This window comes from Budorcas taxicolor, chromosome 4, assembly GCF_023091745.1.
Source record: "Budorcas taxicolor isolate Tak-1 chromosome 4, Takin1.1, whole genome shotgun sequence".
In the NCBI taxonomy this organism is placed as follows: Eukaryota; Metazoa; Chordata; class Mammalia; order Artiodactyla; family Bovidae; genus Budorcas; species Budorcas taxicolor.
Window position 1 is genome coordinate 120,750,298 of NC_068913.1, and position 22,978 is coordinate 120,773,275.

General features: G+C 54.8%; 1 protein-coding gene across 1 annotated transcript in view; it reads right to left on the minus strand.

Annotated features, from left to right (window-relative positions):
- Positions 1-22,978, minus strand: part of PTPRN2 (protein tyrosine phosphatase receptor type N2) — a 464,846-nt gene that overhangs the window by 396,366 nt on the left and 45,502 nt on the right. Inside the window, exons 3-4 of the mRNA XM_052638438.1 lie at positions 14,019-14,121; positions 6,733-6,892 (exon numbers count right to left, since the gene is read on the minus strand). Coding sequence (XP_052494398.1) covers positions 6,733-6,892; positions 14,019-14,121 — 263 coding nt within the window. The remainder of the gene's footprint in view (positions 1-6,732; positions 6,893-14,018; positions 14,122-22,978) is intronic.

The following is a 22,978-nucleotide window of genomic DNA, read 5'->3' on the forward strand; positions in this document are numbered from 1 at the left end:
CAGTGCGCCACACTTCAGGCTCTCCGCGCCCTGCCCACTTCCCGCACTGGTGGCTGGCAGGTGTCATTCCTGCTGACAGCGCTGTGTCCAGGGCAGCGTTCCTCCGTCCGGGGGAGCCCCACGCTGGCCCCTCTCTGACCACGGCAGCGCTGTGTCCAGGGCAGGCGTTCCTCCGTCCGGGGGAGCCCCACGCTGGCCCCTCTCTGACCACGGTGCCTGTGCTGTCTCTGCTGTGCGAGCTATCAGCTTCTAGAGCTCACTAAACCTGAGGTTGAAGAGGTGTTTAATTCCAAACCACAGGGGCGACAATTTCCGCAGGAGGCTTACAGCAATGCGAACCCTAGGTGTTCAGTTCCGAACGTCTGCCCGTGATGTCACATTAAGTGGCTTGGAACTGGTCTCAAAGACCATGGACGACAGGAAGCGTGTGTGGTGTCCCCCCCCCCCCCCGCCCCGCCTTCCCTCACCTCTGCTCCAGCACACCCTCCTCCCTCTCTGTCCTCCTCAGCTGTACCCACAGGCTCACGCCTGGGGTCAGAAGGCCCAGGGGATGCTCCGAGGCAGGCAGCCGCTGCCTCCTGTGTGCCCAGGTCAGCGCGAGGTGGGCGCAGGCGTGCCGCCTGCAGGGTCTGTCCGGAGGACTCAGGATGACGGTCGCAGCGTGGGTGGCATTTTCCGAGCGCCAGGGCCAGGCCAGGCTTTGACTTGACGTATTTCCCTTCTTTCTGACCCTCTCAGCCACCCTCGCATAGAGACATGACTACCCTCATTTCCTGGATTAGGAGACAAGCTCTCTGGGAAGGGGGTCCCAGCTGGGATGCGGCCCCAGGCCTGGCTTCGGGCAGAGCCCTAGGGAAGCAGGCCCAACCAGCAGGCTGCCTGCTGGAAAATGCAGAACTGCGCTCAGCGGGCCTGAAGGAGGCAACTCGGGGACCTTGCTTTGGCTTAAAAGGAATGAACATGTGAAAGCTGAACAACAACTCCAGGCCCAAGTTCTGTGCTTCTCACCTGACTGCAGTTTTCCTCCGAGGCTATGTGTCCTTGCCGTCACGCACTTTTCTTCCACATAAGCTAAAAACCTCACAGCGCGTGTTAATTATTTTGCCTTAAACATCCAATTGTTTTTGTCCAGAAATTTACATGTATTATGTGGGTTTCTCATTCCTGGTTGCTCGCCAGTTTACTATTTCTGGTTGTTTTCTTCCCCTTAGCAGATACTGGTGTCTCTGCGTCAATTTTCTTTGAGCTGAAGAATGTCTGTCAGCACGTCTGAGGCATGAGGCTTCCAGACACAGACTCTCCCCGTTCCCCCTACGGCTGTGAACAGTGCAGGATTCAAGTTGACAGGGTTTTGTCCCCTTTCTGTTGGTTCCACTGTTTTCTGGTCTGCTAATGAGACGCGAGACATCGTCCTTATAAACAGCCCCCGGATGTAAGGCATCTGTTTACCTGAAGATACCGCTAAGATTTTCTCTTTATCTGTGGCTTTCCCCCGGTTGCTTATGATATGCCTGGATTTTGTTTTCTTTGTATTTATCCTGCTTGAGGCTCAGTAAGTTTCCTGCATCTATGTTTTGATTAGCTTTATCAGTTTTTGGAAAAACACCAGCCGCTACTTCTTTACCCATTTCTTCTGCTTCCTCCGCTTCCTCTTTCCCATGTAGGATCCCGAACATACAGGCTAGCCTGCTTGACATGGCACCCCGTGTCTTGGGGGCTTTGTTTCACTTCACACGCTTTCACTGATGCTTTTCTCTGCTGCGGCTAGTCTATCATTAAGCTCCTCAGACGAGTTTTTCACCTCTGATCTTCCTTTAATTTCTAGCATTTCCATTTGCTTCTTTTTCACTGTTTCCATCTCCTGCTGTGATTTTCCATTTGTTCATTTATGTTTTTTCACCTTTCCCACTCAATCCTTTAACATATTTACCTTACTTATTAAGATGACCTTTTCTAGTAATCCCAACACCTGAGTCATATCTGGCTCTCCTCCTGCCAACTCTTTACTCTCTCGACCAGAGTGACGTTTTGTTGTTCCTTCACGCATCTCCCGACTTCTGACTGTATGTTGGATCAGTCATACATAATTGGGATTGTACGTTTGATTGTTGCATGAATAAGCAATGGAGACCAAAGCAAATCATATTTAACCCTTCTTCTCTCCATCCGAGTCCACGGAATCTGTCACTGAAATGGGTGAGGACTTTGTTGCCGAGTCGGTCAGATTCGGTCACTCCTCCCCACAGTAATGCTGAGGGCAGGCTCAGGGCTCAAGTCCAAGCTGGAGTCAGCCTTGAGGGCTGCCTCATGCTTTGCAGACAGCCGCCAGCTTTCTGAACCTGGAGCTCTCTCTGAGTCACAGCCCCACATGACATGTGCAAGAAACTTCTTTCCCTGGCTTTCTGCACCCTACACATCAATCTTTCTCCACCATGCTGCCTCATCCAAAGCTTTCAAGGGGGGAGGTGTGCTCAGCAGGGCTTGGCGCCCCTTGGAAGGATATCTCTCAGCGCCTGTCCCTTCTCCCAGCTCCCGTCTTGGGCACTCGGTGCTCTGTGCAGCCTGACTCTGGGCCCTACCCTCACGCTAGTCTCCACTGAAAACAGCTCCTTAAAAACCTCAGCACATTCTCCCTGCGTGCCCCCCTGGTCCCTGCCTCCAGGGAAGTCTCTGGGTCTCTTCTTCCCTAGAAGGATCTCCTCCCTTTCTGAATTTAGTTCATTCAGGGCTCTTTATATTCTCAGCTCCCTGGGCTTTTTCCCTTAAGGCTATGGTTTAGCAGCTCACCTGGCTTGTTCCTATTGTCAGAGTGGACTAGGGTGGCCTCTTGACATTCTGCCCTTTGAGATAATCCAAACATCTTCAACTGCTGACTTCTGGTTGTTCGTCCAACGCCCATCCTCTGGGAAGCCCCTGACCCCACATGCTCATCGGGCTCGAGTTCAGCCAGTCATTAGTACTAAACGACACAGTTCAGCACAATAAATTCACGGCTCTTCTCTGACGATCATGACAGCTGCATGTTGGCTGACGGTCATGACAGCTGCATGTCTGATGACGATTGTGGCAGCTGCATGTTTGCTGACGATCGTGACAGTTACATGTCTGATGACGATCGTGACAGCTACATGTTTGATGACGGTCATGACAGTTACATGTTTGTTGACGACCGTGACAGTTACATGTCTGATGACGATCGTGACAGCTGCATGTCTGATGACGGTCGTGACAGCTGCATGTCTGATGACGGTAGTGACAGCTGCATGTCTGATGACGGTCGTGACAGCTGCATGTTTGCTGACGATCATGACAGTTACATGTCTGATGACGGTCGTGACAGCTGTGTGCTTGCTGACGCGTACACAGGAAAGATGATGCATAGAGCAGCCCACTGGACACTGGCTGCATCATCAGTGTAGAAAGCTTACGCTTCCAGCTGAGATATGTCATCAGCTGACGGGGCTGCGGAGATCAGCCAGCACCGCCCAAAGCCCTGGCCGGGTCTGCACCAACACTCCTCACACCAGAGTCCACGTCAGCTCATCGGAGACATGACCAGGGCTTTCTCCTCAGTTAAACTCTGGACAGAGAAGATAATTTCTAGGCTTTTGCACCTTTCTTACATATCAAGAAGCATCTATCTCACACAGACTAAAAACGCCCGAGCCAGAAGCCAGTGTGGAGAAGCCGCTGTCAACACAGCATAGCAATACCCGAGCCTAAGCCGCCGAGAGCTCCTTTTCTGAACCATGCTTGTGACCATCCTGCTCAAACAGCCGCGTGGTGAGATGAGCGCAGAGCCCGGCGTTCAAACTGGGCGCTTCTGAGAGGGGAGGGCCCGCTGGACTGCAGGGGCATCAGCCCAACCCAGCACCGCCCAGGCAGGAGCCCGGGGCCGCCATTCCTGGCTGGGCGTTCCAAAGACCGCGGAAGCCAGGTCTGCTGGCCGGTGGCGGCTGCTGAAGGCGGCTGGACAGGACCGTGGTGTGTCGGCGGCCGTGTGTCCTGAGACAGAGAGAGGCCTGGGGCACGGGCTTCCTCTCGCGGGCAGCCCAGGGCGCAGGGCGCAGCCCCCGGAGGAACGACCGGGGCCGGCAGAGAGCGGCGGCTCCCCCTCGGTGGGGTGGGCGCGGGACAGGCGGCCCGGGGCCGGGCCCTCCGAGCCGGGGCCGGGCCCTCCGAGCTGGGGCGGGCGCTGAGGCTCTGCGTAAATCCCAGGGTCAGAGCCTGGTCCCCGAGAGGCGGCAGAGCTGAGCGCGCGTTCCTGGGCTTCGCCACGGCCCCTCCCAGAGGACCGAGGCCCCACCTCCCACGCCCCGCCGGGCCGCCGTCACCCCTAACCCCGGTCTCCTGCGCACCGACAGCCAGCCGGGGTCCAGGGGGGCAACGCTGCCCACGTGTGTTTCCAGTTCTGGTGCCAGAGCTCACGCCACAGAGAGCCCAAAACTTAATGAGAAACGGGCCGACGGGCTCGGGACTGACCTCCACGGGCCGCCGCGCCTGCCGGGACCTGGGCTCAAGGCTTCATTCGGCGCCACCAACGCCTCAGCAGGAAGGCCCGTCCAGCTGCTTCGCGGGGAGACTTGACCGCAACGCCTTCCGCGCAGACTTCTCCCGCGCCTGTCGCTGCGCCGCGTCCCCGCCTGCTCATCGCGCGCACTCCACGCGGGTCGCTCATTACCGATGGCTCGCGCCAGCCGCCCAGGCACCCGCCCCGGGGTCCCCACGACCGAGTCGGGACGCCCACGGCCGGAGCCGAGGACGGGCTGGTAAAGACTCGCCAGGCCCCTGGAGGGAGCCCCAGACGATTTCTGTTTTACGTTCTCAAATCCCCAGCATCAAGAGGGCGAGGAGCGAGGCTGGCTTCCTGCTGTGAGAGGAGACGGAGTCCATCCCGGCCTGCGGTGTGCCAGGCAGCGGCCTCGCCCCTGGGTGCTGGGCGGGCTGGGGCACAGATCAGATTTTCTTCGTGAGCAGGCTGCGCCCCTGTGAGTCTCTCGTGGAGCCAAGCACGCCTCTGAGCATCCAGCAGATGGCTTTCAGACTTGACCTGGTTTCCGTTTAGTCTCTAAAACAGGGATGACTATTTGTAGAAACTTGTAGAAACTGCAGTGAACTGAGCCCTGGGCTGAGAGCTTCATCCTCCCACTGACGTCCCGACCATCACTGCCCAACGTCACGGCAGGATCCGGGAGGACAGAGAAGGGGCGTGGCCTCCCGAAGCGGCACAGCGCCAGCGGAGGAGCCGCAGCGTCGGAACCTCGGGCACCTCGTGCGCTGCCCGCCGTCGGCCCCCAAGACAGGGTCTTGGCGTCGATGCAGCCCCACGGTACCCAGCTCGGTGTCTGCTTCACAGAAAGTGCAAGGTGGAAAACCCGAGTTTAACATTAAGATACACAGTGTGGTGCTCGCTTCAGCAGCCCTGCATGCATGCTAAGTCGCTTCAGTCGTGTCCGATTCTGTGCGGCCCTATGGACAGCAGCCCTCCAAGCTCCGCTGTGCACGGGATTCTGCAGGCAAGAATGCTGGAGTGGGCTGCCGCATCCGCTGAAACAGAGTGTCCATGTGGCCGGGCCAGTAGGGGTGCGGCCTGCGCAGAGGAGCTCGCAGGCGGGAGCTTTCAACCCGCCCCCGCCCCTCCCCCCTCAGGCGGCTCCGCGGAGCAGGGGGCCTCGGGCTGGAGTGGGGATGCAGACCCTCCCTCTTTGTGCGATTCCCCTCCCGGCCCTGCACTCGGCAGCCCCGCGCCCCACACGGCCGCCCTGCATGGCCCCAGAGCCCGAAGCCGGGAGGGGTCTGAGAACCGGGCTGACGAGGGCTGCTCGGGCTGCGGAACCCAGGGAACCGAGTCAGCGCCCCTTCTCCGGGAGCTACGAACAGGGAAGAGCTGCCGACCGTGAGGCTGCGCTAAGGGGCGTGTTTGCCACCAACACGCAGCGCCGAGCTGGCCAGAGGGACACAGCGCTGCGAAGTGGCCCAACCTGCCTCCGGAGCCCTGGGCGCGGCCTGGGGCGGGGCTGGGCGAGTGACCGGACCGAAGCTCGAGGTGTTCATCCGCCTTCCGGGCGGCCTCTGGGTCAGACCCAAGGCCGAGTTCTGCAGGCGGCGGTGCCCTCCCGAGCACGCGGACCTGGGTGCTGCCCCCAGAGTCCCTCCTCGGGATGCGTGAGGGCCCCGGACGCCACCTCTAGGCCCTGCTGCCCCAGGCAAGTCGAAAGCTGGCAGCGCCGCTCTAAGCGGCTGTCATGAAAGCACGCCTTCTTTCCCATCCATAAGGTTACGAGACTGCTCGTTGCGTCTGTAAACTGTTCTTTTCCATGGGCTTCGAGTCCCGGAGGGCTCCAGAGCAGACTGGCCCCGCTGCAGAAGGAACTCCCACCCGAGGGCCTGACAGCTGGTACACAGGACGCCCCGAAGGAGGAGTGCCCACGTCCGTTGGAGTGCACTCAGCTGTTGGGCACCCCCAACAGGAGGGCCCACAGCTGTTGGGGGCCGTAGGAGTACGCGGGTGCACACAGGCCCTCCAAGGGGCGGAGAGGTGCCCTGTCCTTCCACCCTGGCCCCCACTCGCCCCGGACACAGGGGGAGAGCCCAGAGGGGCTGCAGGCACAGGAAACGTCCCCTGTGTGCGCCTGGACAACGAAACACCCCGACCCCGGGGCTGCAGGGGTCACCACCCCGACTGCAGGGCCACGAGGGTCACCACCCCGACCTGAGGGCTGTGAGGCTCACCTGGGCAGGTGGCCTGTCCAGCTCCGGCCCCGGGAGCGCGTCGGCGGTGGCAGCCTGGGACAGGGCCTCCAGGTAGGGCAGGTAGCGCTGCAGGGCCTCGGCCAGCATGCCGCCCTCCAGGCTGAGGCTCTGCTCGTCCGGGACGGTTTGCTTCGAGCTCCTGCGAAGGAGAGGGAGGTGTCAGGCAGTCCATGGGCACGGCGCTGGCTCCACCCGCGGAGCTCACGGCAGGCACGGGGGCGGCAGGGCCGTGTGGGCACTCAGGCGCCAGGCCAGGCGATGAGGGCCTGACCCACCGCTCACACCGCCCACGGCGGGGCCCTGTCTGCACCCAAGCCTGGTGCTGGCACACAGGGGGACCTGGTGAGCGACCCCGACTTCCTTTCTCAGCAGCCGCCCCGCCACTGGGGGCAGAAGCAAGCCGGAGTGGGGAGTCGGCCAGGACTTACTAAGTGCAGGGAGAACCTCAGCGGCAGAGAGGCTTCCCGGGCGGGGAGGGGAGACTGGTGAGCCCTGGGCCTGCCACCCCCTGCCCTGGGCCTGTCTCTGTCAGTGGCCTCCCCTCCGCTCCCCACCCGGTGCCGAGGAGCAGGCACACGGAGTGAGAAGGTCGTGCTCACCCACCTCCCGGAAGCGGGGACCACAGGGGTCCGCGGGGCATCGGCATGCTAGTCAGCTGACGGGGAGATGACCCCGGGCCCTCCTGGCGCCCCAGTGTGACCACAAAAGGCAGGCAGCAATCCCGGGAAGCTGCCTGGAGTAAGGGACCTTGTTCTTGTGGGTTTTCTGCATGGGGCCTCGGCCACAGTCAGCACTGGAAAACAGTGTCCGCTGAACAAATGAGCTTGGAAACACGTGGTGGACTCAGGTGACGTCGAGTTAGTGCAGAACCCGTGTCCCCACCGCTGACCTCGCGGAGGGCACCTCTCCAGCATCAGGAAGGGCAGCCCTGTGACCAGACTCTGCTGTCACTGGGGGTGAGTTTAGGACAACCAATGGCTGCCTGCGGTGAAAGGCAGTGACGCAGGTCATGAACTTACTCGGGGAAATAAAATGTCCTGTTTCCTTTTTCTTTAATGAAAATGCATTTAAAAATCATGTAAAACACAGTACTCAGCCCCTGTCAGACTCAGACAACTGCAGGCGCCGTCTGTGGGCAAAGGACTGGGCAGGCTCCCGAGGCGGCACACACGGCTCACAGTGCGCTCTGCGGGTGCCCGGCAGCGGGTGGCAACCGAGAGCCGCGGCCTGCGGACCGTGGCCCCGGCGTCCTCGCAGCTGCTAGGTGCGCTTGGCGCTCACACAGGTGAACGCTGGGTTTCACCTGTGCTGCTCTCGCGTTAACTGCCGGAAGTGCCCCAGAGGTTGGAGGAGGCTAGCCCGGCCCCCCAGCAGAGGCCGAGGGCGAGTGTGCGTCTGATGACTGCCTTATTTGTCCCGTCCTTCCCCTGGTGTTTGTGTTTGCAGAGACGTGGCTTTGCAGGAACAGCTGGATTTTCATGTTTCCTTACAAACGCATGTTGTGTGGTAAAAGTCGTGACACCTGCGGGAAAGGGCGGGCAGAAGTGGGCCTGCGGCGCCCCCAGCCAGGCGGGGAGGGCGGCGGAGTGTGCGGGGAGGCCGTGGACACAGCGAGCAACAGAGAACCGGCTGCCTCTGCGCGCCGGGAGCTGACAGCAGGGCTGGCTTCGCTCTACGGCCGGAAGGCGGCCTGCAGCCTGTGTGCAGAGAGGAGTGCCCGCCTGCCTGGGTCTCCTGTGGGAGACCTGCGCCAGCCCCGGAGCCCCGAGGGTCAGGGCTCTGGAGCCTGTTATCACCGCCGGCCTCTTCTCCAAGCTCCCTGGGACCAGAGCCTGCGAAGCTCAGACCCGACTGAGGGAGCTCCCTGGGTGCCCGGGCAGGATCTTGCTGGGCTCGAGGGCCCAGCCCCCTGCCCCCCGGCCTGGTGTCTTCTCGGACAGCAACCTGAAGAGGAGGGATCTGACCCATCGTCCAGGTGAGAGGGCGAGGCCTAGCGCATCCCTGGGTCTCACGATGATGCCAGCTCTGGTTGTGCCTGGAAATCGCAGTCAAAGCTGAGCTTCCTCCATGTGAGCATCTCGCATGTATGTGTCTAGGTGTCTGTGTCTCTGTGTGTGTGTCTGTGTGTCTGTGTGTGTCTGTGTGTCTATTTGTGTCTATGTGTGCATGTCTGTGTGTTCCGAAGTGTGTATGTATCTAAGTGTGTGTGCTGTGTGTCTATTTGTCTGTGTGTCTGTTTGTGTGCCTGTGTGTCTATTTGTCTGTGTGTCTGTATGTGTGTCTGTGTGTTCCTAAGTGTGTATGTGTATGTAGCCAAGTGTGTGCCTGTGTGCCTGTGTGTGTCTGTGTGTGTCTGTGTGTGTCTGTGTGTCTATGTGTGCGTGTCTGTGTGTTCCTAAGTGTGTATGTATCTAAGTGTGTGTGCCTGTGTGTCTATTTGTCTGTGTGTCTGTGTGTGTGTCTGTGTGTGTCTGTGTGTTCCTAAGTGTGTATGTGTATGTAGCCAAGTGTGTGCCTGTGTGCCTGTGTGTGTCTGTGTGTTGTGCAGGTGGTGGGTGAGGCTGTGCTACTAACAACCATATCCACTTTCAGTGACCAGGGAGCAATGTTTTAAGTGCTCTGCTCCAAACGTGACCGTTACCTACACATGGTAACAAACACCTGTCACCTCCATGTGGGTCTTTGCTGTGGTTTAGACACACTCTGGGCATGTTCCCTGGTGTCTGAGACGATAGAGAATCTGCCTGGAGTGCAGGAGACCTGGGTTCCATCCCTGGGTCGGGAAGATGCCCTGGAGAAAGGAATGGCTGCCCATTGCAGTCTTCTTGCCTTGAAAGTTCCATGGACAGAGGGGCTGGCGGGCTACAGTCCATGGGGTTGCAAGAGTCGCACACGACTGAGTGCTGACGCTCCAGCAGTGTATGGGGTGCAGGTGGGTGTGATTTCCCACTTGGGGTCGCGGAGAACAGGCTCCTGGCCACTGTTTCCACAGGGAAAGTCTGGTTCTCAAGAACAGGCCACTGGTGTGAGGGGCTCGATACCCGTGTGTATTTCACACAAACTGGGACCTACAGAAAATCTTCACATTTGAGCTTAATTATCACAATTAACAAAACTGTCCTGTTATTATTTCTGAAGCCTTTTCGAGCTACGGTGGCTCAGACTTAATAGGATGTAAACGATCAGGAGCCACATGGTTCTTTGCATCTCAAATCATGGCTATAGCTTACCTGACCATTTTTTAATGGATGAAATTTCATGCTCTGTGTTGTCAGAGTGATTTAACTGAAGTCAGTTTACGTTTCTGGCACTTTGTCTATTGTTCTCACTAACTGCTAATCAATGCAAATAGAACCACCTCATAAATGCGCCTTTAAATTGTCTTACTCCTCTTCCCGGGTGTCTGTGCTAGAGGACTGTTCGCGACACTCTAACACATAACAGCGACGGGCACAGCCGTCACCATGCTGTGAGGTGTTGCAGGAATTAGCTGGCAGCCTGACTTCTGCCCTGTCATTCTCCTGAAGCGGATCAAAACTTTGTAAGAGTCCATTTTCTACCTCGGAAGAGCAAGCGTGTCGTCTCCACTGGTCACTTTCCCACTCCGTGCACTGACCTTCAGGCGCCAATAACATGGGCTGCTTTACGTTGTCCCTCAGTTTGCTAGAGGAAAAACTCCGAATTATAAGTAGAATTGTTGCAAAGAGCACACCGCAGCCTGGCTCTCACTCCCTTTGTCCACAACCCTAACCCATCTCACCATCATTTATTTTTGGAAATGGTTATTTCTAACCGTTTTATTTTTCATGGAAGCAGAGCTCACAACTCAGTCATGTCCTCTGTGGAACAAAGGGCAAGCAGGATTCTGGGCACTGTGGTGACTCCTGAAGCAACCAAGTGCCACGCGATCTTTCACGCACTCCTTCTTTAGTCACCAGCTCTGGGCTGGACGCCCCCCTGGACACGGTCCATGCCAGCTGCCAGGGCTGCGCCGGGACAGAGGCGGGGCGCCCAAAGGTGGGATTCCTCCTCCAAGAGTAACTCAGACCTGTCACTTCAAAACCTACCTGGAGAGCCTAGAGGCGACGGCTGCGGACTAAGTGTAAAGTGAGAGACTCAGCTGCAAACACCAAAGGGGATGGAAGCAGAGTCACGGTCACGGGGGAGAAGGGGCAGAGAAGGTAGGGGTCTCACAGAGATGCCCCAGGGGCTCTAAGAATGCCACCCGCCAATCAGAGCATCCAAAGGGCAGGCTTTTAGAGGATGAATTAGGCAGCAGAACCCAGAGGACACAGGCGTGGCAATACCAGTCGTAGAAAAGTGGGATCAAGACAAAGAGCAATAAAGACGACAAAGGCTCCATCTAAACCACAGCAGGCGTGACGCCCACAGCGAGGAGGGGATGCCGGGAGCTGATGTCAGAACCCCAGTGTGCGAAGCGAAATACGCTAGAAATGGACGCACAGCTTACGGAAACAAGGGTTTGCCCGAGACGTTTCAATAAGTCAAAATGTAAATAAAGAATTTGACTCTGAATAATTTATATTTATACATAGTTATAAATTTTATGTCTAACCATCTATAAAAATGTGTACTCTTATATACTGGATACAAAGTTTTTAAGCATCCACTGAAAATTAATAAACGTGCTATAAACTAGGCCACAAAGAAATCCCAAATTTCTAAAAAGAAAAAGCTGAACGTGTCACATTCTCTGATGAAAACGCAGTAAAAGCAGACAGTCATTTAAACTCTAAAGGACATACGACTCAGACAAAATGCAAGCCTGCACTCGCTGCTCCCGCAGGGCACACAGCCGCAGTGGCAGACAGTCGAGAACAAAGGCAAACGGCCTGTCGGCGCTGCAGGATGACGCCAGGGCCACACTCACAGGCGAATGCACGGCCTTACGTGATGAAAGAATAAGGGTGAACTTTCGGCTCAAGAGTTTCATTTAAAAGAGAAACGATAGTAAATCCAATGATAGTAGAAAGAGGAAAACCCAGGAGATAACTCTTTATAAACTGTGTTAAAGGGTAAAGGTAGAAGTCAATGGCAAAGTGTAATAACCACACATGCAATGAGCAAGTTTTAAGTGATAGCAGTACTGTGATCACACTAAGTCAACACATTTGGGAATCCCTGTGAAAAGGATGAGAGTGCTCTGCAGAAATGTGAACGCTCCAAATTCACACAGTGAGACCTGTGAGCGTATTTCACCAATAACCTGAGAAGAATGGAAGTGGTACGGGATTTAACCACATAGAAAGATCATTTAAAGTATATACTGGGCAGCAGACAGTTCAACACCAAAGAAAATGTAGCAGAAGGTTTTTGAAAAGAAGGAACATTATTCCATGCGTATCCACGTGCATTACTGTGTGTGTATGTTTGTTTGCTGACAAACACTGATTCCCGTTCCGGCTGCTGAGTCACCAGCAGACGCCCAACGGGACACGCGGCATCTCCAATAAGGGAGCTCCTTGCAAACACACAGCAGGACCAGGAGAACCACAAGCTCACGGCAGAGAATGGCCGGGTCTAGGGAGGGAGGGCTTGAAGAGGCAGAGCAGGGGTCCGAGTGGCCGTGGTCCGAGGTGGGTGTGCTGCCAGCCCTGCCCGCCAGCCGGGGGTGAGTCTGCCCAAACCCACCGAGCCTGAGGCCAATGCCTGCTGGTTGCCAGGAAGCCCGTCTCCTGGGGTGGAGTATGGGGGGGCAGCTACTGGGGAGCATCCCAGCGTGCCACCCCCGGCACGAGGCTCCGCCTTTAGAGCCAGATGGTTGGTTTATTCGGGTTCAACACCCTTGAGAAAGACATGACCCATCCAGCCCAGGAGGCTATGAGCCCAGTTCCACTGGCGACCACACCTCGTTGACGGGTAGAACAGACCACAAATCTGCTTCTCCAGAGCGGGGCACGTGAAGAGCTACCAGCCTTACACAGAAGACTCCATACGGAGAGAAACAGCCCAGGAACATACAGAAACACTTCTGTACGGACACAGATCGTGCACAGGAAGTTCACGTAGAAAACTCCAACCTCTTCATATGTGTATTTTTAAACTTTCAATCTCACATGTAATCTAAAAAGCCACGTTATTTTTCATAGCAAATGGGCAATTGTTTTAAGTGACAGTATCACCAGTGGTAAGAACGTGGCCACCTGGGTGTTGCCCTTGTCCCTGCTGTGTGTCCCGGTCCCCCCACCCCCCGTGCCGTGGCCTCCTCGGTGGCGTCCGGGGTCGCCTGTGACGGCGCAGCCCGCTTGGAGCCTCGGCACTGGCAGGAAGGCGCCGCGGGCTGCGTGAAGCGCCCACGTGTCGCCCAAAGACCAGCGCGAAGAGTGTGGACGCGCCCGGATGAACACGGACAGCCTGACTGCTTTTTGAGTGTTATTTTTACAGAACGGACTCCCGAGGCAGGTTCTCGTTGACGAAGCTCAACAGACCGGCGAGGGTGACAAGGCAGAGCTCCTACCCACCCTCAAGACGCGCACAGCCTGGCCGGGGAGGGCTGCCCGGTGAACGTGCTCTCACGTCTGGTGCGTTGCCTCTGCGGGACCCGGCGGCCTCGCTGCCCCTCTGCTGGATGGACTGAGCAGGAAGGAGGAGGCCGATGCTTCTGCACTGGAATTACTGTACAAAGGCTGCGGGCAGACGCTGGGCTTCCCCACTAAACCGAGGGGGAGTTCCCTTCCCTGCTGTCTGACCTTGAGGAGGAGCCGCCCGTCAGCTCAGGGATGGCAGCCAGCTCCCGCACGCTGCCTGTGGGGCACGCCTCCCCTCCCCGGGTCGGTGTCCTGCACAAGTGGGCAAAACGTCCACACCCTCTGCACGTGTCTGGAGACGACGAGGTGGAACAAATCCGGCTCTCACGGCTGCTGTGCTGGGGGCCCGAACACAGATTCCGTGGTCTGATTTGCTTTTTGTGCTGAACTGAGCATAAATTCTTACTGGGAAGTGAGAATTCTTGGCCCTCCTGCTCTTAACCAAGGCTCTGGAGAGGCAGACTCTCCAAAGGTCCCAGGAAGGGAGACAGGCCCTTGGGCATGTCCGTGGTTGAGACCACCCCCTCGTGGGAGGGTCCCCGTCACACCCTCCCCGGGGGCCAGGAGCCTGTGGTGGAGGGAGTCCCATCTGCCCCTTCCCCACATCCCAACTTCCCGGAGCATCTACACCAGAAAGACGGGGTTCTTCGCTCCATGAAACAAAGAGAGGGCTGGTGGACACAGGCCAGGGAAGAGACATGAACAGGTCCGCTTTACCTGGCGGGGCTGGACACCTCGGGGTGGCGCGGGTAAGTCTGGGGAAGGCTGGCGAGTTCCCGGGCCATCACGCGCTGGGTGTGGTCATCCTGCCACGTGAGACCTGGAGAGAGAGTGGTGGGCACCGTGTTAGCGTGGAGGCCGAGCCAGAGGCCCGGCTGCAGTCCCTGAGTCACTGCTGCGGGTGCTTTCCCGCAATCTCACCAATCAGCCAAGGCCCCTCTCTGCGGTTTCTTACGAGCTCTTCTCCTTATCAAATCCCAGCCCTTCACCCTAGACCAGAAACGTGGTGGGTGCTTTGCTATATGAACAACACAGGCGGGGTGGGGCCGGGCTGGACAGGAGGTACACGCTATGGTCAGCAGACAGACTATGTCCACGGGGAAGACGAGACCCTTCCACCTGGGGAGGCCTGGCCACAGGAGGTGCTCCTCACCCAACAGTGAGCCAGCGGCCAGCACTCAGTGCCGCTCCGCCTGCTCGCGGCTGCCACGTCCTGGCCATTTGCTCCTTGCAACCCTGACCTGCTCAAGAGCCACACGTTGGAAATGAAATAAGGGTTATTGTTACTACGAAAGCAATTATCATGGGGCTTAATGTACTGTATCTGGGAGCCAATTACATTATATTTAATACTCAAATGTTATGACAAAGAGCTTTATAACAAGGGCGAAGTAGTTATGAAGGCAAAATCCACGTGTCTATGCATTAATTACATGCACTGCGGATCACATGATAATTATGCTCAGAATTACCAAATAACTCCCAAGAATAATTATTATGCAATTTGTACATTTTAGATCTTATGGTAACACTTTAGCACTTAGAACTACCCCATGCAATTATCCATAATTATCTAATCACTAAATATCATGTAATTACAGAGATATATTTTTATGCCCTGTACAAAAACACATTACCAAAAATCTTCGCATCAGGACGGCTGTGCTTGTTTGCGTGTGTGCGTGAGCGGGGAGCAAGGAGGTCCACAGCTTGCTGAGAACACTTTTTCTGGGCAGAATTAGAAGAACGTCTCGCACATAAGCTGCCTTCATGAACACACTTCAGTAATTTTCAAATGTAAACCTAACATTTTTTAAAATTTATGAACGGCAAGATTCAAACAGCTGGATCACTTCTAAGTCTCAGAAGCCTGTGGCCCTATCCTGAGCAGGAGCTGCAGGACGTGCAGCCGTGGGCAGCTCAGCTTCTGCCCTGCAGGGAGGTGAAGTCGCTCAGTCGTGTCCGACTCTTTGCGACCCCACGGACTGTAACCAACCAGGCTCCTCCATCTGTGGGATTCTCCAGGCAAGAATACTGGAGGGGGTTGCCATTTCCAGCCCCACAGGCACCACCGCCCTTGCTTCAGGATGGCATGCGCTCACTGTCAGCAAGCGTGCTCCACGTGACAGGCTCAGCGAGAAAGCACCCCACGTGAAATGTGCCTGTGTGGCTGTCGCTGGCCCATTCCCAGAAGACCCACGAGCGAAAGCACATTTGCAACGCGAGCGTAGTGTCTAGCACCTCAGCCCGGAAAACAGGCCTGGTCTTCCTCCCCAAAGTCCGGTCTCCGCGTTGACGTCCACCGGGAACAGGAAGACTCAGAGCACAGGAGGAATTTTGGTGGAAGAAAGTTCAAGTTAAAATTTAAATAACAGAGCTTTGATAACATTTCTATCTGAAGAGTGCAGAAGTCATGCCAACTCTGGGGTCTGTATGGGCCGTAAGAAGGGCGCTGAACCCCTAGCCCAGACTGCTCAGCTGTCCTGGAGTGGGCAGAAACAGGGCGCTTGGGTAGAGAGTCAGAGGAAGGCGCAGCTCTGGGGGCTGGGCGTCCCCGGGAGAGACTGTCCCCGTCTGGAAGACGGTGAGACACACGGGCCGCGCTCGCCCTTGCAGCACAGCCGGGCCCTGGGAAGCACACATGGGCAGCTGAGAGCACGGAATCAGATGGCCAGGGGCCAAGAAACAGGTGCTGGGCCCCTGGGGCCTCCCTGGCTTGTGATCTCAGACTTGGAGCTGAGTCACCAGCAGCCCGGGTGCCGGCCAGACCCCAGCGAAGCCGCCTGGCTCCAGTGAGAGGGTCAGGAGAGGAGCCACTGAGCAGGTGCAGACAGAACAGCTCCACTCCCAGCAAGCACCGCAGAGGCCCACAGGGGGGCTGGGCACCCTCCTCCTCAGGCCAGGGACCCTGCCAGTGTCGGCAGAGCGGCTGATGGGGAGGGGTCTTTCCTCCCCACTGGGGGTCACACCTCCGCGGGCCCCAGTGGAGACCAAGCGGGGGCTCAGACTCCCACCGACCCCACTGCCCAGCAGTGAGGACAGGAGCCGGCCCTCAAGGTCCGCAGAGCTCTGGGGGGCACCTGGGCTTCTACCTCCATCAGCAGCAACAGGGCCCCCACCCTACCTCGGCAGAGCAGCGCCAGGAAAAGGCAGCTCCTGCACAAGTTTCAGTGAAATCTGGAGTCTCAACATAAAACCCAACGCCCAGGCTTCCACAGAAAACCACTCTTGCCAAAACCAAGGAAACCTCAAACTGAAAAAAAGACACTCCGCAGACACCAACACTGAAATGTCGGCCTAATCTGACAAAGATGTAACCCAGCCACGATACAAATGCCTTAGGGAACAGTCACGAACATTCCGGAAAGCAAATGAAAAGTGGGAATTCTCAGTGAAGAAATAAAAAGGACCAAGTGAAAATGTTATAACTAAGAATACAATAACCAAAATATACAGCTCAGTGGATGCACCTCATTGCAGGATGGAGGGGACAGGGAGACGAATCAGGGACCTGGAAGAGAGGACAATAAAAGTCACCCAATGCCAGCAACAGAGAGAAGACAGTCTGACAAAAAAGGACAGAGCCTCTGGCTGTGGGGCTAAAACAAAAGGACTAAGGTAATATAAGATCCCAGGAGAAGAGGAGAAAGAAGGCGGGCTGAAGAACCACTCAATAATAATAATCATCATGGCTGAAAATTTCTCAGTTTTGGCAAGAGATAAACTTGAAGCTCCAATATCTCAGCCACCTGATGCAAAGAGCCAGCTCATTTGTAAAGGCCCTGATGCTGGGAAAGTTTGAAGGCAAAAAGAAAAGGGGACGACAGAGGATGAGATGGTTGGATGGCATCACCAACTCAGTGGACATGAGTTTGAGCAAATCCTGGGAGACACTGAAGGACCAGGAAGCCTGGCGTGCTGCAGTCCACAGGGACACAGAGAGTTGGACATGACTTAGTGACTGAACGATGACATAAACCAGAAGATCCCTGAAGCCGAGCACCCACAGAGGATAAACCCAAATCTCCTCCAAGACACACGACAATTAAATTCCTGAGACCTAAATGCAAGAAAAAATGTTGAACATAGCCAGAGAAATGATGCCTTAGCTACAGGGAAACATGATTCAAATGACAGAGGATTTCTCATCAGAAACCAGGGGGGCCACATCAAATCACAGGACATTTTCCAAGAGCTAAAAGGAGAAGCTGTCCGTCCCCAATCCTGACAGGCAGCCAACTCAGATCCTGGCAAAAGTGCAGTTCAGGAATGGCAGGGCAAAGGAGGCCTCCTCAGATAAGTGAGAATGAGAGCCTGCTTTACCAGCAGACCTGCCCCAGAAGGACTGCTGAAGGAACCTCCCTAAATAAGGTGATGGCAGAAGGAACCTTGGGACATCCGGGGGCGGGGGGGGGGGGGGGGAGCATGAAAAGCAAAGACACGATAACTGTGAGGAGCGCCCGTCTCCGGAGCTTCCTAAGGTTTGCTGGGCCGTAAGCAACACCATGATGCACTCCTCAGTGTATGCAGAGGGAATATTCAAAGTAATGATAAAAACAGGGGAAGAGTCATAAAGGGAGGTAAGGGTTCTAGACCCCACTCAAAACGGCAAGATCACCACAGCAGTAAACTCTGAGAGTTTTGTATATACAGTGCCCCATCTATACCAACCCCTAAAAAGCTGAGCAAGAGGCAAATCTGCAGAGACGTTAAAATGGACTGTAAAACCTGTTACACTAGAGTAACGTAGGAAACAGAATACGGATGAAATAGAACAGGTAGAAAACAAAAAATAGGCGTTTAAGTGAAGTAAAGCTGCTCAGTCGTGTCCGACTCTTTGTGACCCTGTGGACTGTAGCCTACCAGGCTCCTCCGTCCGTGGGATTCTTCAGGCAAGAGTACTGGAGTGGGTTGCCATTTCCTTCTCCAGGGGATCTTCCCAACCCAGGGATTGAACCCAGGTCTCCCGCATTGAAGGCAAACGCTTTACCGTCTGAGCCACCAGGGAAGTCAAAAGAAAACAAAAAGTAAGAGTTTAAGTCTTAATAAATCAATAATTACATTAAATATAAATAGGTTAAGTAAACCTATGAAGACAGACACTGACTGAGTGGATTAAAAACGCATGACCCAACTATATTCTGTTAATAAGAATCTCACTCCAATATTCGAGCGGAAGTAAAAGGATAAAAAAACATACATCATTAATCAAAGAAAAATAGCAGTAGTTACTGTAATAGCACATGAATTGTCTTCAAAAGAAAGAAACTTACTAGGGACACAGACATAATATAAAGACGAGAGGGTAAATTTGCCAAGAAGATATGTCAATTCTGAATGTATATGCACTCAACACCAGAGCTGCAAATAGGAGAAGCAGAAACTGACAAAATTCCCACATTCTCATCATCTCAGTCACCTTCTTAAACATGTGCATCTTCATCCAACTAAGGTGGACCATGTCCTGGAACACAAATAAAACTCAGCAAAACGAAAAGAACCAAAATCATTCAGAGTATGTTCTCCAGTCACAATGGAGTCAAACTAGAAATCAATAACATAAACACAAGAAAAGTCTCCAAACACGTGCAACTGAAACAACACTTCTAACTAAGCCACAGGGCAAAGCGAATCCAAGGAGAAAATACACTGAGCTGGGTGAACATGAAAATACAACATACCCAAACCTGTGTTTAAAGCTGCATGGCTAAAGGTGCACTGAGTGAAATTTTTAGCACTAAATACTTAGATTAAAAAGTCTCAAATCAATCATATAAATTCCCACATGAAGAAGCTAGAAAAAGGAGAGCAAAATAAACCCAAATAAGTAAAAAGAAGGAAAGAGAACGAATCAATAAAGCTTCAGTGTAAAAATAGAGAAGTCAGTGAAAACAAAAGCTGCTTCCCTGAAAAGATCAGTGAAATTGGCAAACCTCTAGCAAGACTGACAACGAAACAGGGAGAGAAGCCACGATCACCATCAGCAGCGAGACAGGGACGGCAGTGCAGGCCCTGCAGACCTCCAAGGGGACAAACAAGCGCCCCCCCCCCCGCCCACAGCAACTGAGATGGAACGGACCCACCCCTGGAAACACAAACCACCACAGCTCACCCAGTATGGAGCAGATCATTTGAGAGCCCTATAATTGTTAGACAAGTTGAATTCTTAATTTAAGACCTCCCCAAAACAGATCTCCTGACCCAGATTATTTCCCTGGATAATTCTACCAAACATCTAAGAAAGAATCAGTATGAGTTCTACAGAATCCCTTCTGGAAAATAGAAAAGGAGGGAAAAGTTTCCATTTAACTTTATGTAGGTAATATTAGAAGGCACTGGCACCCCACTCCAGTACTCTTGCCTGGAAAATCCCATGGACGGAGGAGCCTGGTAGGCTGCAATCCATGGGGTCACTAACAGTCGGACATGACTGAGCGACTTCACTTTCACCTTTCACTTTTATGCATTGGAGAAGGAAATGGCAACCCACTCCAGGGTTCTTGCCTGGAGAATCCCAGGGACGGGGGAGCCTGGTGGGCTGCCGTCACTGACGCGACTTAGCAGCAGCAGCAGCAGCAAATATTAACCTGAACCAAAAGCAGACAAACACTGCACCACACACACAAAAGAAACCTGCAGACTCACATCCTTCATGAACATTGACAGAAAGATCCATAAGATAATATCAACATGCCAGATCCAGCAACATATGAAAATCATTACACAGCATGGGGTTTATTAAAGGGGCGCAAGACTGGTTTAATACAAAGTAAATCAATTACTTCAACACCTTTTTATGATGAATATTCATCCACTTGATACTGAACATCTGTCCACACAGGCCCTACAGCTGCCATTGTACCTAATGGTGAGAAACTAGAACCCTTCCCGCTCGGATCAGGAACGAGGCGAGGACGTCCTCTCTCAGCACTGATCCCAGCAGAGCTAAAAGTTCTCAGCAGGGCAACGGGGCAAGACAAGGAAATACAAGGCACACATATGAAAAAGAAACAAAGATACCTATTTCCAGATAAGATAATTTTCCACGTGGAAAATTCCAATGAATCTACAAAGAACTCCTAGAAGAATTGATGCTTTCAAACCGTGATGCTGGAGAAGACTCTTGAGAGTCCCCTGGACAGCAAGGAGATCCAATCAGTCCATCCTAAAGGAAATCAGTCCTGAATATTCATTGGAAAGAATGACTGATGGTGAAGCTGAAACTCTAATACTTAGGTCACCTGATGTGAAGAGCCAACTCGTTGGAAAAGACCCTGATGCTGGGAAAGATTGAAGGCAGGAGGAGAAGGGGGCGACAGAGGATGAGGGGGGTGGATGGCATCACTGACTCCATGGACAGGAGTTTGAGCAAGCTCCGGGAGCTGGTGATGGACAGGGGAGCCAGGCGTGCTGCAGTCCACGGAGTCGCAGAGAGCTGGACACGACTGAGCCACTGAGCAACAATGAACTGGAAACAGCCCAGATGCTGCCCAGTGAGTGAGGGGGAGTCAAGCAGGTCTGTCCAGACTGTGGATTGGTTAGTTCTCAGCAATAACAACCCAGTGAGCAAAAGGGAGGGACCGCAGACACAGCCACAACATTCTGCCCAGTGAAAAAAGCCAACCCAAACAGCTACCCGCTGCGCGACTTCACTTACACATTCGTAACCTACTCTGCTCCACCACAGGCAGGCCCTCCAGAGGCCAGCCAGGACACCTGACCCCTGACCCCTTACAGTCAGCTAGGGTCCAAGCTGGACTGTGATGACTATGTAATAAAGTTGTCAGCAAACATCTGTGGAAAATAGAGACACAGAGAGACTCACTGGGATGAGGAACTGGGAGAAACTTCAGAGAGAAAAGTGGTATTCGAGCCAATGTTGGAAGGATACACAGAATCCTAACGGACAGAGAGGGGCTGAGCAGAAATGGAAGAGCGCGGCCAGGGCGGGATGCAGTCGGCAAGGATGTAAGTCCAGCGGGGCACAGGAGGGGCCAGAGGGTCGGTGTGAGGCCACAGCAGGCCTGGACACCACACCAGGAGGGCTGGCAGTCTCTGCACGCAGCACAGAGCCAGAACAGTATTCTGAGCAGGAAGGTGCTGTGTGCAGGGGAGGAGTGAGACCAGGAGGGGGAGGAGGAGGGGTGAGACCAGGAGGGGGAGGGGGAGGAGCAGGGGGAGGCCCACGCCTCAGGCAGCAGACTCCAGGCAGGGACATCACCCTTCTGGTGACGAGCTTCCTCAGGTGTAAAAGGACCGTCTCACGTTTGCCACAAGCCAGAGATCAGACCGAATGTGTCTCAGTCACTCCGGCCCGTGGCCCCCCTGTAACGGAGGCACCCATGGAAACGACAGGTGGACGGGACCCCCGTGGTGGAGTCTGGCCTCTCCAAGGCGGCCGAGGCCCCAGCCCCTGCATCTCGGGCACCCACAGGCAGCTCCCAGTGGGCGCGAGGTTCCAGGCCGTGCTCGGTCACGGCCTGGGTGTGTGGCCTGAGGGGTGCCAGCAACGTCCTCCTCGGGGGTCAGAGCCCCAGCAGAGAAGCCTCGTCTGAGAAGCCTGATCCAGCGGGCCCCTCGACACAGAACGGCACCCCCCGAAGGAGCCCCAGATGGGACCTGCTTGCTGGGCACGCCGAGGGCACAGCAGCAGCATCAGTTCTCCTGAGACCTGGACGCACCCACCAGGCTGCGAGCAGGACCCAGAGGCCGCACAGGAGGGGTGGGCACAGGACCCGCAGTCCCGACAGAGTCCCTGTTACCACCTGCCTGGCACCGTGAGCGCCGAGTCCCCCAGAGAGCCCGCCTGGGACACGATCTCAGCCACGCTGAGGCCCAGCGACAGAGGCAGGGACACAGAGGTTGGGAGGCCGCCTCCCTGAGCCCTAAGTTGGCACGATGCTGCCTCCGTGGTGCGCAGATGGTGATGGGTCTGGACACCACACAAGTGGACGATGTGGGCGAGGCTCGGCACAGACGGACGGCTCTATCTATTAGACTTGTCTGCCAGGAGCCAGCCCGAGGAATCCCGCCCATGGCAAAGGTCATGAGGCTAAGGGGCCCGACAGGCAAAGGCGAGTCAGGCCTTAAGGGAGCCTCACTGGACCTGCTCGTGCATCTGCCCCAAAACCAGAGTCTGCCTGCCTTACTGCGTTATGTTTTCCACCTACTCTTCTGACATTGACAGGGGGCTGTCCCCCACCACCTTTTTCTGGAAAAAGTTAATTTAGCGCTTTTAGATAATAAGTCTCCTGGGCATAATAAGAGTGTTTCAATCCAAAAACCCCTCTGATGGCTTTCTAGCCTGCCTGCCAGACTCGTACAGCTGTGCATGTGATTGTTTGTGGCCTCCTGACCACGAGAGGCACAGGAAGCTTAAAACATCCGAGGAACGTAGGGGCGTCCGAGGAGTCAAAATCATTAGAATAGAACTGATTAAGAGTTTCATTTGTTGAGCCAATACTTGCTGCCAAGTTTTCATATCTTTTATTTGTTAATATAGTTGGTATGTAGAAAAAACAGGTAGTAAGTAGGGAAAACTGCTAGACCATTCAGGTATGACCTAAATCAAATCCCTTATGATTATACAGTGGAAGTGAGAAATAGATTTAAGGGCCTAGATCTGATAGATAGAGTGCCTGATGAACTATGGAATGAGGTTCGTGACACTGTACAGG